This window comes from Echinops telfairi, unplaced genomic scaffold, assembly GCF_000313985.2.
Source record: "Echinops telfairi isolate 266 unplaced genomic scaffold, ASM31398v2 ScPeMD7_3;HRSCAF=10, whole genome shotgun sequence".
In the NCBI taxonomy this organism is placed as follows: domain Eukaryota; kingdom Metazoa; phylum Chordata; class Mammalia; order Afrosoricida; family Tenrecidae; genus Echinops; species Echinops telfairi.
In genome coordinates, this window is record NW_022103899.1 from 5,388,290 (window position 1) to 5,405,428 (window position 17,139).

A 17,139-nucleotide genomic window follows, 5' to 3' on the forward strand; every position below is an offset into this window, starting at 1 on the left:
GTTCTAGTGAGAAGAGAAGGGAAAGGAGAAGTCTGTACTATTGGATAAACGTTTCTCAGGGAATACCCCTATCAATTAATGTCTGTAGAGGAAGAAATTTAGAAATACGGTTTGTAGGCTAATGGAATGTTTTTACAAGAATGTACCATTACTTTAAAAAAATCTATATGAAGCTCTCCTATATCACCACAGCCACACAGAGGCTCCATCACGGAGAGAAGTTCAGAACAGGTTTGTTGGTGGTATCTCCTTTTCTAATTAACGAGATTGTTAAGAATATTCGTTTAAAATAAGATTTAAACTTTTTAAAGAGGATCTGATAATATTGTAGAGCACACAGGGACAAAGTTCTGAAATGTTCTTATCTATAAACCAACAGTGACACTGGGGTGTCCTTATCCCACTGTGAGCAGATTCTTCTATCAAAGTCGGGCTGCTCACCACGCGATCAGCAGTTTGAAATCAGCTCCTCGGAGGGAGAGAGATGGAACTATCTACTGTCATTAAGAGTTGTAGTCTCGGAAACCCACAGGGTAAGGCCACCCTGTCCTACAGGGCCACTATGAGTCAGAAGGAACTGAATGACAAGCAGGTTAGTGTTGGAGAAAATGTGTTTCCTCATCTGGAGCAAAGAAGAATGAAAAGAAAAAAAAAAAAAAAAAGGCTCCAGGAGACAATCAGTCCAAAGATCAAATGGACCATTTCAAGCCCAGGCTGCACTGCGTGGAGGCCAGAGGAGCTAGATGTTGTCCAGTTACCACTAGGGACCACTCGGATAAGGGTCCCAATAGAAAGGCATGGAGAGAAAGACAGAGAGAGAGAGACAGAGACAGAAACACAGAGACACAGAGACAGAGGCAGAGAGAGACAGACTTTGAGAGAGAACAAAATTCAAAAACATAGACACAACCAAACTTTTCAGATAGAACCCATGGGACCCCTGCGATAGTGGCTTCAAGCCAAAAACGGACCCCACCTCCAGGAATCAACCTTCAGGCAAATATTAGGCTTATAAAGTGAGTAACAGTACCAGGGAGGAAAGTGCTTCTTTTTTAAAATATAATTTTATTAGGAGCTCATACAACTCTTCTCACAATCCATACACACATCAATTGTGTCAAGCACATTTGTACATTCATTGCCCTCATCATTCTCAAAACATTTGCTCTCCACTTAAGCCCCTGGCATCAGGCCCTCATTTTTCCCCTCCCTCTCCGCTCCTCCCTCCCTCATGAGCCCTTGATAATTTATAAATTGGTATTTTGTCATATCTTGCCCTGTCCGAAGTCCCCCTTCACCCACTTTCCTGTTGTCCGTCCCCCAAGGAGGAGGTTATATGTAGATCCTTGTAATCGGTTCCCCCTTGAGGAAAGTACTTCTTAATGTATTTGACTATGAAGGGGCTTCAAAAAGTTCATCGAAAAAGGAATGAAAAGATATTGGAATTTTTTCACAACCTTTTTGAAGCCCTTTTGTGTACATCACCATGAGGTAGCACTTTCCCAAAAAGGAAGGCAGTAAGACAAATGGAAATAAGGAACCCTGAGAGGAAGGGGGACGAGTGGTTACCTTGAGGGGACTACTAACACCAATGTCATAAAACAAAATGTGTATGAACTGTTGGATGGAACTTTGAGGTTCTGTAAACCTTTACCCAAACTACAATAAAGTTTAAAAACATAAAAGAGGGCCTGACATAGACACGTTTTCCAAGTTGACTCTACTCTTGAAAAATGCTGACCTGGGACAGCGCCAAGACTAATGTCCTGTCTTGCCAGAAAATCTGATGTGCCCTCCAAGTACACATAATCCTTGAAATTCTAGTACTGAAGAAGCGGCCCCAGAGCCATGTGAAGTTGAGCCCAGGATAATGAAAGGGACATGGAAGAGGACATAGCTTGGAGTGACTGTGAATGTCTCTTTTCAAAGGTCCCTAAACCCTAACCCCACATGGCCCATCAATGTCTTAATCTGACCCCTCTTGGCAGCAAATATCAACTGAAATGAATTATCCACTATGAGCAGATTCTTCTATCATGCGTCTGAATTTAAAAAGAGAAGGAATTCCCATCAGACAGTGACCAACTTGCTGTGATAATCGCCCTTGAGCACAATGACCGGCACAGATAGACATTAGTAAGTGGTTGTTTAATCAATGACTTTTTCTAGACGCCCCGGGCCAATAACTTAAATAGGGAGGGAATAGGACCATATATTGTGAAAATGTTTTGATACATAATGCATGTCATACTATAAAATACTTTCTACATAGTCTAACATTCAAGAGTGAGTTGTGAAAAGGAGGATTTGAAGTCTTCGGTAGCTAATGTTAAGGCTTCTGAGTAAGCTACAGAACATCATTTAAATTGACAAAGGGCATATTTTAGGTTTGAAGGAGAACAGACAATGGGTTCTTCTATAGATTTTTCCTCCCAGTGGTCTTGTTTATATCATTTTCTCTATATTATATTTAATAGGGAAATAATTTTTCCAGGCAAAACTATGCTTAAATATTTGTATAAAATCCTTATTGGCTCTGCATTATACTTCAAGGATTTCTTAGAACCATGTTCCTTTAATAAAATGGGGACATGGATATGGGTGTTGGCTTAACTAAATAATAAATTATCAACCTTTCCCTCCTCAGTTGAATTAGAGTAACCATGGAAAACTTCAACGTGGCCATTTTTACCACTACAGACTTCTTTAGGATAAATAAAATAATATCACCTTTCAATTTATTGAAAGCACATCACAAAAATGAAATTTCAATCACATTGTTCTTATTTGACTGGGCTGGATAAGTGTGCCATTTAAAATATAATTGATGAGACTTACCAAAATCCTAAGAAATATGGGACATATGACACTTTTTAGTGACAGCAAAGCACCGTACTTACTGAAAGTATTAAAGGAAAGCCAAGAGAATGGAATGGTTTAGCGCTCCTCAGGTTCTCCTGTGATCCCACCACATGCAAACATGATGCAACAACAACAGTGATTTTTGTCAACAATTAAATGAATGCTTTGAAGCATATCTTTTCGTTGCATATAACATCATAAAACGGGCACCTATTCAATTTTCTAAATTATGCTTTTTGAATTTATTTGATAAATATATTATTATTACTATTTTAAAATTTTATATGCAAAAACTCACTGGCGTTGCCAAAATATGAATGACCTAAAATACCAAAGGGTCTGAAATGATAAAAAATAAAAGGTAAACATGTGGATCATTCCATAGCTTGTCTGAAATGATTCAAAGAATCACAGAATGGAATTTAGGACTTCCAAAAAACAAACAAAAACTCACTGCTGGATCATAATTACTCAAGTATCTGTTGCACATACTGCGTTTGTTCGTGTGTCAGGAAAACATAATTTAAATGTAGGTTGGTAAAAAAAATCAGATTATTTTTCACAAAAATGAGATGGTTACGCCTCTTTCAATAAAGCAGCAGTGACTTCCACTGGACTCCTGCTTTCCTGGAGGAGTTGCAAGAACATGGCTGAACTCAGAGACATTTCAAATAAATCGGCATGAAAACACCTGTCACAAGGCGAAACCTGACAGGTGGCTGTGGTACCCAGGCTGCTCCTGATGCTATAGCTATAGCCCTGGAGACTCACACAAATTCATCAGTGCATGCACACAATAGTTGACTGTTAAAAAAAGGCACTTTACCAACATGTCAACAAGTATATAAGTTGGAATGTATTGAGTGTGTCTCCTAAATGGATTTATCTTAAATTGTTATTATCCACCTTGGTAAGTATGCAATTAATTTCAATTGTTAAGAGAGTCTTTCCTTAAAACAAAAAGAAACACCAAGCAATGCCTGAATTGTTTGTGAAGAAAGTGAAATATTGGATTCACAGCAAAGGAAGATGATCCCAACAAGAGACGCAATTGTATACATTTGGCAGCTTTCAAAACATTGTGCACAATAATTAAAGGGTGACTGTGGAACATTTGATAAACAAACAGTAAATAAAAAAAAAATGAAAACAGCTCTACTACTCATACAAAAAACACCCTAATTCTTTCTGGCCTTTGTTGACCACTACATTCACAGATCCACTACTTGTCTGTCAGTGTGTCATGCGCTGGTGGCTCCTGTGGGCCCATGATGCAGAAAGCTATGTCACTGGTATTCCAAATACCATCAGGCCACCCAATGAGAACAGGTTTTAGCAGAGGTTTGAGACTTAAACCAGATGATGAAGTAGAAGAGGCTGTCCGCTTCTGAGGATTTGGCCACTGAAATCCTTATGTAGAGAACAAAAACACCGTCAGCTGTAGAAAGCCTCATGGCTAGCAGAACATTGTCAGAGAGAGTGCGCGAAGAGGAGCCCGGCATGTCAGAAGGCACTCACATGCGGCCGAGGAAGCGCTGGCTACTTCAAATAGAGGGGCCAAGGGTGTCGAGGGAGTCAGGCCTGTGGGAGGAAAGCTTTTGGGACCTTCGTTTGCTGATGGGACTGGACTCAAAATGGGAAGAAACAGCTGAAAACATCTTTGAATGATCAGAATTTGGACTGTACAACGTATGAATCTAGGGAAATTGGAATTTGTAAAACGTGAAATGGAATGCATAAATATTGACATTCTGGCCCTTCATAAACTGAAATTGGGCATTTTGAATCAGAAAACCATATAGTTTACGATGCCAGATTCAAGAGAATCTGCTGTTACATTCATCTTCAAAAAGGACATTTCTAGATGTATCTTGAAGTACCAGGCGGTCTGTGATAGGATATTATCTATCCGCATACAAAGAAATCCAGTGAATACAACTATTATTCAGATTTATGCACCACTCACTAAAACTAGTGATAGAGAAATTGAAGAATTTTACCAACATCTTCATTATGAAATTTATCAAACTTCAATCAAAATGCATTTATAATTATTGGCGACTGGAATGGAAAAGTTGGAGACAAGTAGGAAGAAACAGTAGTTGGAAAATGTCTTACTGACAGAAATGAAACTAGAGATCGCATGATGGAATTTTACAAGACCAACGACATTCATAACAAATACCATTTTCAACAACATAAATAGCAACTAATCCAGATGGAATATATAGACATCAAATTGACTGTATTTGAGAGACAAATGATGCAGAAGCTCAATATCAGCATCCAAAACCAGGCCAGGAGTTGACTGTGGAATGGACCATCAATTGTTCATGTATATGTTCAGGACAAAGCTGAAGAAAATTAAAACAAGTGCAAGAGAGCCAAAACACAACCTTGAGTCTACACCACCCGAATTTCGAGAACATCTCAAGAACAGATCTGACACATTGAACACTGATAACAGACAACCACAGATGAGCTGTGGGATGATATCAAGAACATTATACATTAAAGAAAACAAAAGGTCAAGGGATTAAATAGAAACAAAATGTTTATAAAATAGTGATGGCAACATATGTACAAATATGCTTGATACAATTGATGTATGGGTTGTTATATAAGAGTTGTAAAAGCCCCCAATAAAATGATTGTTAAAAAAAAAAAGATAGGGAAGAAAGGTCAAAGTGATGTCACTCTGAAACTTGCTCTTAATTGTAGAGTTATGATGAGGCAAATGGAAGAAATGATGAAGTCAAAGAGCTGCTGAATAGAAAATTTCAAAGGGAAGTGCAAATAAACAAAGTAAAATATTATAATAATGTGCAAAGACCTAGAGTTAGAAAGCCAAAATGGGAGAACACATTTAACATATCTTAAACCGAAAGGATTAAAAAAAAAATCAAGCCTCAAAATGAAATATTGAAAGATTCTAAGCAAAATATTGAATGATGCAGGGAGCATAAAAATAAGAAGCAGAGAATACAGACCCACTGTGCCAAAAAGAACTACTTGACATTTTACCATTTCAAGTGGTAGTTACAGAAGAAGTTCAAGTTGCATTGAAACATTATCCAAAAGCACGGCTCCAGGAATTGATGGAATACCAATTGAAATGTTTCAACAAGCTTATGAAGCACTGGAAGCACCAATTCATCTATGCCAGGACATTTGGAAAACAGCTAATTGGCCAACTGACTGGAAGAGATCCATATTAGTACCTGGGGTAGTTACACAATTTCATGTCAACTTGATAAAAGAATGAAGGGGTGGAGTCTAGCTTGTCAATCAGATCGCAGCCTGATGATGCCTCCTTGTGGGAGTGGCCTTCTCCTGAGTATTCTGAGAACTTCCTCTCTCTTGATTCTGCCATCAGAAGAGGTGGGCCACTTTCTCTGCATTTCACATTCCTACTGACAAGCCACATGGAGCCATGTTGATGGCAGCCAGAGCCCTGAAGATGCATCCACCACCATTGGATCTACAAGACTTTCCACCCAATGGCCTGTGATCTTCCTTCATTCAGCATCATTGCGTGTGATACATGAGTCTAAAGAGGAATTTATGGACTAGTGTCGGACATATGGGCTAATATCGGAATTATGGACTGGATCTAGAATGGACTGGGATGTTTCCCAATATACAATTGCTCTTTGATATAAAGCTCTCTCTTACATAAATAAGTGCCCTTGGATTTATTTCTCAAGTCAACTGGGGCTAGCACAGTACCCATTCCAATGAGAGCTGACCCAACAGAATGCTCAAATTAGAGAACAAAATCATTTTATCACATACAAGTAATATTATTCTCAAGATCATCTATAAGAGTTTCAGCAGCACAATGACGGAGCTGCCAGAGATTCAAGCAGGATCCAGAAGAGGATGTGGTACAAGGATATCGTTGCTGGTGTCAGATGGATCTTGGCTGAACGCAGAGAATGCCAGAAAAGGTTCACTTGTGTTTTATTGACTATGCAAAGGAAGGCATTTGACTGTGTGGACCATAGCAAACCATGTATACCCTTGAGAAGCATGGGAATCCCAGAGCACTACATTGTGCTCATGTAGAACTTGTACATTGATCAAGAGGCAGTTGTGCTAACAGAACAAAGGAATGCTGCCTGGTTTAAAATCAGGGAAATTGTGCATTAGGGTTGTATCTCCTGACTTCACCTATTCAATCATTAAGGTTGTATCCTCCCTCTCACCATACTTATTCAATCATTACATTGATCAAATCATCAGAGATGAATTCTGTGAAGAAGAATGTGGCATCAAAATTTTGAGGAAAAGGCTTTTGAACAACCTGTGATATGCAGATGACACAACCTTGTTTTCTGAAAGTGAGGAGGACTTGCTGCACTTTCTGATGAAGATCAAGGACCACACCCTTCAGTATGGATTTCATCTGAGATAAAAGAAAACTCAAATCCTCACCATGGACCAAAAAACAAACATCATGAAAAACAGACAAGACTGAAGTTGTCAAGGATTTTGACTTGCTTGCTCCCTGAGTGCTCATGGACACAGCAGTCAAGAGCCCAAAGGATGCACTGCAGTCAGTAAATCCGCTGTAGATGATCTCTTTAAAGTGCTGGAAGGCAGGATGGTACTTTTAGATTTAAGGTTTCAACCAACTCATTTGCATGTGAAACTTGGACATTGAATAAAAAAGACCAAAGAAGAATCAATGGATTTGAATTATAGTGTTATTAGAGAATATTGAAAGTACCATGGACTGCCAAAAAACAAACAAACAAACAAATTTGTTTCGGAAGAAGTACAGACAGAATGCCCCTTAGCGGTAAGGCTGGTGAGACTTCATCTCACATAGCTTGATAATGTTGTCAGGAGAGATTAGTCCCTGGGGAAGGACATGATGCTTGGTAAATAGAGGGGCAGGGAAAAAGAGAAAGGCCCCCAAGAAGATGGATTGAGATAGTTGTTGCACCAATGAGCTCATGGACTGGGCAATAGTTCTTCTAGGGTCAGTAAGCGTGGGAACCAGTTAGAGAGAACTAACAATAACACCAGTATTCAAAGTTCGATGCTAATGTTCATTTTTGCTGTTTCTTGATTTTTATTATCATCCCTTTTTCAAAAATATTTATTCTATTTCTTATATTGTCTCTTGGGCACAGATATACATTATTATATTTCCTTTGTGTATCCCCTTCTCCAAACAGTATTCTTCTTTATACATATTGAATCTTCAGTAACTAAAAACAGTGGATATTAACTAAATTCTGTTTTGTAAAATTTCTAATATATTCTTCTCATATTTTCCATATCAGCTACACAGAGAATTCTGGAAACTATAGGTAAAGGAGAGCTTGTTAACCATTTATTGGCTTTAATTTTAAAAATGATGAACCTCCTCAGGAAAATAAAAATAAAAGTAAATGCCTGGTTTTATCATCTGGCACTTAAAATGGGCTCAGAAATATTGATATATTCCCTTTGATGTATGAGGAAAGCAGGGATATTGAAAACCAAGGATTTGGGGCCCTTTCCTCCTCTTTCCTTTATTTTCTTTCTTTCAAGGGCTTTATGGAACAACTGTGCCAGAGCCCATGCATACTAAGATAAACAAGCTATAGCCCCTGTCCTCTGGATCTATCATCAGAGGTATAGTAAGAATAACGAGGGCCCAGGGGCAATTTCTAAGAGTGCGAAGCCAAGCTGAAACTTGCCAAGGGGTACACAGACAGCCTTTTTTTGCACCCACTTGGACTTGCAACTGGGAACACGTCCTCTGCCCATCTCACTAAACTTCTGCCTGTCATTCTAGTGAAGAAGACAGGGATTCTATTAACTTAACTATGGTGGGACAACAGCTTTCCCCGAGGTTATCTGGAGCACTTTTGAGACACAGAGGATGGACCTTTAAGCCCCGAAGCGTCACAAATGGCTTCCCATGAATGACAAGTAGTTGAAGGTGGAGTCGCAGGGATGGAAGTGGGGTACCAGACAAGCTTTAGATAGAAAGGCTGCATCTTTAAAATTGTTTGGGTTTGCTTAGCTTTTAACTGGAAGTGATGCAGAACGTTCACTCCCTAAAGTACAACTGCAGAACCAGAGACAACATCATCACTCTCTAATCATGCTACTTTGACATAAAAAACAAACAGAACCCACTTCTATAGAGTCACTTCAACTTTTTCTTAAATGAATCATTTTATTGGGGGCTTTTACAGCTCTTATATTAATCCATACATCAATTTTAGCAAGCATACTTGTACATATGTTGCCATCAACATTTTCTTTCTACTTGAACCCTTGGTATCAGCTCCTCTCTTTTCTCCCCCTCCCCTGCCCTCCTTCCCTTGTGAATCCTTGATACATTGTAAATTATTCATATTTTCATATCTTACACCATCTGCAGTCAGTCTCTCTTCACTCACGTTTGTGTTGTTCATCCCTCTCTGGGGCGGGTGAGGGGATCAATCTTATACATTGATCATTGCAATTGATTCCCCCTTATAGAACAGACTAGAACTGTTCCATTTGAGTTTACAAACTGCAATCTGTACAGCCTTCTAATATATCTTTCTCTCATGGAAGGACAGGTGGCTTTGAACTTCCAACTCTATGATTAGCAGCTGAGTGACAACCAGTATGCCACTTGGGTTCCTTTCTTTGACATGCAGCCCATCATAAATTATCAAGGATCAAAATTCTATCTTTCCCATCACATCTCTTCATAATCCTACTTATTTGCTCAAACGACTTGCTTATTTTTCACTTAAATACTGGGATACGTTGTCAGTTGTAGTTTACAACAAGACAACCGCTAAGTGAAAGCTGAGGATACATCTCTCATCGTTGCATATAGCTTAGTATAGACCAGTCCTCTATTCCATATTGGAATATTACACAATCCCATTTCATCCTTGCTATGTTTCTCCATGGAGCATTATTATCCTCCACTATATAAATTGTAAGAAATTATTTTTATATTTTTAACAATCCACTTAAAATAGCAAAACTTGGAAATCTAAAATCTTCCAGTGGAGGCATCCTGGTCCAGTGTTTTCATTCTTCAAGTAATAATCATGAGATTAACACAGGCCTTATTTCTTATATTTACTAATATTAATCTTCATTAAAAACAAAGTGAAATGGTGACAATCATAATGGTTTTCAAAGACCAAGTAGATTATCTGGTAGAACATACTTTCAAATTTGCCAAAAAATTACAGCTATATACATATTATACCTATTATATAATATATATTCTGCTTTATAGATATTGGTTATAGAGGTCTATTTTGCACAGTCCAAACTTCCTTCCTCTTTCTCACAAATGATGCTGCTGAAAACTATCCACCATGCTTCCAGAAAAGAACACAAAAGATTTCTGATTGAGCTTTGTTCACAATGAATGAGGTGGGAGGTGGTGTGGATCAAAAGAGTCACGGGTGCGGAAGAGACAGACATGAGTTTTGAAGTTAGAAGATTGCAATCCAAGTCTCAGTTCTTCCTTTACTCATTTCCCTCATCCTGACAATAGCAATAGCCATCACAGCCAAATGAAATATTCAAAGATGTGAGACCTTAGAAGGATGCAAAGCATCACATATAGAATAATGTACTATGAACAGTGATGTACAATGATAATGTTTCCCTAGGAAAGTCTGGGCAATGGCTTTTATGAAATTGCACTAGGAAATCAATTGGGTGAGTTGGATATTTGAATGGAAAAGCTTATTTTTAAAAAAGGTTCAGAGTAATTTAAACTATAACTCATGGTGAAGAATCCTATGTAGGTCACTCGTCCTTGATGTTAACTTCATAAAAGATTACAGAGGGTCTTTCTTGAAATGATTTATCTTAATAGATGCTATAAGGACTCCTCCTAGAAAGTGCTCTGGACATAATAAAAAGTACAGAAAATAAAGTAAATGCTCCATGTGATTCTTTGCTACAATCTTCAATTCAACTAGATAATATTTTCACTTGAAAATTACAAGTCTATTTTCTTTCCCCCAAAAGGGGAAAAAAATGAATTTCTATGACCAATATTACTCTGATTTCTCACATATATCATAAGCTCAGTTGTTATGAATAAAACAAACAAAATGGCCTATTAGTGCATCTTCAAGCTCTGTGTAATATGAATAAACTTATGAAGTCTGAATTATACCTTAAATTTTTATGAAAACATTGTGTTCATTTTGCACATCATTTAAAATCAGCAAATCATATGTAGAGATTTTCATAACTGAAAAGAAGTGAGCTTAAAGGCTTGAAAGTAAACAAGCGGCCATCTAGCCCAGAAGCAACAAAGCCCACATGGAAGCAGCACACCAACATGTGTGATCATGAAGGGGCAAAGGGACCAGGCTTCAAACACCAAAGGCGGGGAGAAAAATCATATCCTCGTCGATGAGGGTGGCGCGTGATGGAGACCCAATGCCCATCTCTAGACAACTGGACATACCTTGCAGAGGGGTAGTGGGGAGATGAGCCACTTAGGGTACAGTATACCAATAATGAAACCCACAACCTTCCTCTAGTTCTTAAACGCTTCCTCCTCCCAACTACCAGGACCCCAATTCTGCCGTGCAGATCTGGCTAGACCAGATGATGCACAGCGGGACAGATGGGAATTGGAAACGCAGGGAATCTAGGAGAGATGAACCCCTCAGGACCAGGGGTGACAGTGGCGAAACCAGGAGGGAAGGGGGGTGTAGGAAGGGGGAATTGATCACAGGGAGCTACATATAACCTCCTCTCTGGGGCACAGGCAGCAGACGGGTGGGTGAAGGGAGACGCCGGGCAGTGTAATATAAGATACAATAATAATTTATAAATTATCAAGGGTACATGGGGGAGAGGGGAGGAGGAAGGGAGGGGGAGGGGGAAAAAGGAAAATGAGCTGATTCCGGGAACCCAAGAGGAAAGCGAATTTTGGGAATAATGAGAGCAACAAGTGTATAGATGTGCTTTACACAATTGATCTATGTATTGTGATGAATTGTATGAGCCTCAATAAATTGATTTTTAAAAAAAAGAAAAGAAAGGAAGTGAGCTACAGCGCAGTGATGATGATGTGATCACAGTTATGAAAAGACAAACGTGACTGGGCACTGATGTAAGTGTGTGTAGACTTCCCTTACAGAAGGGGCGTGGAGGGTACTAACCAGCTACTGACAGCACTTGTCACTGGAAAAAGAAATATGAGTGTGTTTAGGGCCAGAAATCATAACTGGCTTTATTTGCATCTTTGGAATAAGTAACCATGTATTACGTGCGTGTGTATGTGTGTGTGCGTGCGTGTGTGTTTTAAATGATAAAGAAGAAATACACAGAGGTGGGCATGAAAGACATCATTTACGCCTACTACATCATGAATGCTGCTTCTTGGCCACTGGACTGGACTTCGGCCATGGCCACACATGCTGTCTTCCCAAGGCATGTGAATCAACCTACCTGCTGTTGTTAGATGCCACACACTCATAGGACCCTCTGTCCAACAGAATGAAGCCTGGCCTGGCCTGCACCATCCTCACAATTGTTCTTCTGTTTGAGCCACTGGTGTCCCCAGTGTGTCAATCCATCTCGTCACGGGCCTTCCTCTCTTTCCTGCCCCTCCACTTTATCAAGCATGACGTCCTTTTCCAAGGTGTGGTCTCCTGATGACATGTCCAAAGTAGGTGAGATGAAGTCTTGCCATCCTTGTCTCTAAGGAGACTAGTGGGCTTCAACAACTAGCAGCTAGCAAGCCCTCTAAGCAGTATAGCCCAATTCAATTATGGTTGGAATATACCACACGCTTCGAGAGAAGACCTAACAGGCTCACCTGAGTTCAAGCTCTCTGAAAATGGTACCTGTGGGGCGTTGGGACAGTCACTTTTGGTGGATTAATGTGTCCCGGGCAGGCACGATTTAGCTTACTGAGCTGCTCCACTGCACTGGAAATAATGCTCACCTTTTTAATCCCTCCCTCTTTTTTAACTGTTTGGCTGAAAAGTCCAAAGACTAAAATATTCAACTGTGGACTTGCTAACTCAAGGCCAGTGCTCTTTAAAAAGTTGGCTGCCCCACTGCTCCCTAATTAGTTTACAACACTGAGCCACGACAGGAGGCCCATCAGCAGATTCCATTCACAACCCTGGAGGAAAAAAATCCTTTCGCTGTTTTCACTTCATACAAAAGATGTTTGCGAACACTTGGCAGTGCTTCAGATACGCGCTGTCTGGTAGTGTTGATAATACAATTTTTTTGGTAGCCTTTATAATGCTATATCACTCATGTTTCACATCGTGCTCAAAAAGACTGTATTTATTGACTTAGTAGACATAATTCATGCACTCGCCTGAACTATTTGACCTTTTCCTTACTATAGTTTAGAATTTAGCTACAGACACATTTTCTTTTGAATCTTATTGTTGCAAGATGTCACACTGCATTTGGCAAGCCTACAAAGTACCGTTCATTCACATAAAAGAAGGTCAATTGATCTGAATGAAAGGGCTTTCTTAGTTATAGGTAATTCATTTATATGCACCGCGTACTTTAAAGGGGATGTCGAAGAATCATGCAGGCAACTTAGTGTGCAGATTTACAAAGTCAGAGTCACATGATCTACAAATAAAAATTCTATTTATGTAAGAGTCACACTGTATCTGAAAGAGCTCCTAAAATAAAGATGGATCTAGGGAGGTAAAGCCTTTGGGTATTCCCCCACCCCCCAGCAGGGGAAAAATCAATGTGGCTTGATACTTCTAAATAGCGATCCTCATCATCTAAACATCAGCCCAGAAATGGTTCCCAAGTTGTTGAAAAGTCCATCAAAATTGCACAAAGCTGTAGTTGAAGTTGTTTGAGGAAAATTTTATAAAACAAATATGCTTGGCTATTGTTTGGATTAACTTCCAATCCTGAAGAAGAAGGCTCTTCTGTTTCACACCCAAGCCGTGTAACCAACACAGGGTCTAAAAATCACAAGTGTGGGAAATGGATTGTATCTATTGCCTGCATGTGGTTGGAATGAATGACCTAAATTGAAGGGGTCATAGATAACATTAAAGGATATTTACTCACCGTGTTAAAATTTGGAAAGAGTCCAACAGCAGAACTACTGTCCACAGGGAAAGACATGAAGGGTTTGATATCCAGGGAGGGTTGCATCATCAAGGCAGGTGTGCGCACAAGAGCAGGGAGGGGCGTGGTGTGGCATGTACTTCCTGCCAAGAACAAAACAAAAATGCATTCAATGTCTTGTTCACCCCCATCTCCCTCCCAAACCTGTGGTGCCAAAGCGAGACTGCTGAGCTGCAAGCAAGAGAGTTACACAGGACGCAAGCAAATGACACAGGAAGAACAAATACAACTGGAAAGGGTCTTCTTGGGGGGCTAAGTCAGTGACGTTTCCCTATGCAAGTTCCAGGGTAACTCAGACTTGACTGAGACCTAAAGAGCACTGGTCCTCTCGTAGCTGGAGCAGTATGAGGAAGGCTTGTCGCCTGACCTGTATACTTTGACCAGCTCAAGATGTAGACGAGAGGAAGGGAGAAGACGCAAACCAGATGTTCTATCCTATTGAGTTACTGAATGGCTAGTAGGCATGTTTTATGCAAATCAGAGATAAATACCAGGTTTCCACATGAGTAAAAACTTTGGACAATCATAGTTACTGTCTGAAAGCTATGACTCAAACTATTTATTTTCTACAAAAACCAAACCGAGTGGATGCTGTCTTTAGTTTGAGGAAAGTCTCTATTCATTTGATGGTTAGAGAACATACAGGGATGATTACGGCTTGGTTCCAGTCAGGATATCAAGGGATAAGGAAGTGTTGAGACAGGAACTCAAAAATGTGTCTTCAACTTTTATTTCTAGTGAAGTTTCTTTTATTAAAAAGCAACAGTCCTTTTAACAGTTACATTACCTGTCATCTCTGTAGATACTTGGTTTAACCCATGACTAGGAGGCTTAAAACACTCTCCAGTAACAAATATTCTTTTTAGCTCATAGGAGAGAGATCCTGACCTGCCCTCTTCTAGGAGAGAGATCCTGACCTGCCCTTTTAAAATTTATTTTTATAACAGTTTTATTGAAATATAATTCACATACCACACAACTCAGTGGTCTTTAGTACATTCACTTAGTTGTGTAACCAGTCAATCCTAGAATATCTCATCTCCCCTAAGAGAAACCCTATCTATAGCCAATAGTAGTCACTGTTCATTTTTTCCTCATCTCCTGAGGTGCTGTTAATCACTAATCTATTTTATGTCTCTATATTTACTTTTCTGGACCTTTCGTTTAAATGCAATCATACAATAAGTGATATCTGGTTTCTTTCACTTAGCATAATACTTTTCAGGGTTGAATATCATTTCATTGAATGGATATACCACTTTTGTTTATTTAATAATCAGTTGATGAGCATTTGTATTGTTTCAACTATTTGGTTATTATTAATAATACTAGCATGAATATTAATGTACAAGTTTTTATGTGAGGATTTTTTAATTCTCCAGTAAGAACTGTTGGAATTGCAGGGTTATTATACAATAACCCTATGGGTTAATCATTTGAGGAGCTGCCGGATGGTTTTGCAAAGCAGGTAAACCATTTTATATTATTAGTGCATGACAATTTAAATTTTTTTGGTATGACCATATAGGACCAAGCATTTCCTAAATTCCTCTACTGACTTCATGAAGAAATGGGAAAATGCTTTAACTAACAAAATGTGCACCCATTTTTGCACATAGTATACCAGAATCACTAAAATTCCTATTTCAATGATACAGGTTTTTGGTCATGAATTTCCTTAATAAGTGTGCATCATATTTCAAGTTAGTCTAGAGCAAAGTGTTTAATGGACTGCCATACCTCAGTTATATTGATCCTAAAAACAGGAAGAGACAAGGGTACCCCAGGAGCATTTACTTGTACTGGAAAGTCATTAGGTCAACCCTATCCACTAGGGTATGTAGAATAAGACTCGGCAAAAAGGAATCAGTCAGGAGCAGAGATTAAAGAACAATGCTGCTTGCTTGCTTTTTTTGTCTTCCCTGAGACAAAAACAACACTGATCTCAGTCTGGCATTCCTATAACTGCCTTACATTTAATCACACACTGCTCTTCTGAACAGGTAATGCTGTATCTATTGCTCACCCCAGTGCAATAAAAAACAATGTCATATTAATACGTCAAATGTTTGCAGAGTATTTATCTTAAAATATTGATTTAAAAAGATTTGCTTTAAAAATATTTGCTGAAACATAAAAAATAAGCATAAAGACCCATTCTACCTAATGCTGCCAGATGAACATATTGATAATTATTTTGCCATTGTGGATCTCTCAAAGAGAAGCAAAGTTCATTCTCTGAGTTCACAATGGTGGCTCTGATAACACTGCATAACACAGGCCCCTGAGGGCCTGGCGGGAGTCCCTTTGTACAAACAGCCTCAAATCAAGTAGAAGGCAGCATTAAACCAAACAGACTGTTCCATCAACAAAGGTCAAAACTCACAGTGATTCCCCTTTTACCCAATCAAATCTCTATGCTAATAAAGACAAGGCCTGAGAGCTACTTAGCAGCCACCATTCATTAGCATAAAAAACTTAGCAGCTGTTTACCATTTCATTAGCATTTTAATGACAGACAATTTGCCATGTTAAACACAGATTGTTTTAAAGTACTGGTAGATCTTCTGAATAAAGATAAACTGTTTTCATCAATTTCTGTACCTCAACCTTCCTGTTTTCACTTTGAAAACCTGTTTTTTAATGTTGATTTATCAAGAATGATTGCTTCAAAGGAGGCGTTTGTAAATAAAAATGGGATAAAGTGCTTTTTATTTATCTATTTATTTTTGCACTGACTGGTTCGCTTGCAGTTGTTGCTGACCACAAGGTCTTCCGTTGGAACGCAGCAGCCCCAAAGCCCAGGCGTTCTAGTCCTGTAGAGAGTTACAGTCTCGGAAACTCAAAAGGGCAGTTCTACCCTGTCCTGTGGGCTCCATATGAAGTGTGACGCAGCGGGAACACGTTTGGTTTTGAGAATGGTTGCTGCTGTGTGTGTTCCAGTCCATGCAGACTCTTAGCAAATCTATAAGACAGAGCAGAACTGACCCCGGGGGTGGGGGTGGGGGGGTTCCCCTCACTTTAGGATGCCCCTAAGTCAGCAAGAGATCCAAGCAGGAGATTGCTCAAATGCATGGCACCTGGCAGGTACATGATTGATTTTCTAAAATGCAGGGGCTTGTTAAGAAGGAGCGGGTAGGGAGGGAGGTAGAAAAGGTATTTGAAGGT

General features: G+C 39.3%; 1 protein-coding gene across 6 annotated transcripts in view; it reads right to left on the bottom strand.

The window, feature by feature from the left end:
• The window catches only part of ZNF385B (zinc finger protein 385B), a 402,950-nt gene that overhangs the window by 119,124 nt on the left and 266,687 nt on the right, over window positions 1-17,139 (bottom strand). For all 6 annotated transcript variants that reach the window (XM_004701466.4, XM_045297022.1, XM_030887232.2 and 3 more), the window contains one exon: window positions 13,912-14,054. In XM_004701466.4, coding sequence (XP_004701523.3) covers window positions 13,912-14,054 — 143 coding nt within the window. The remainder of the gene's footprint in view (window positions 1-13,911; window positions 14,055-17,139) is intronic.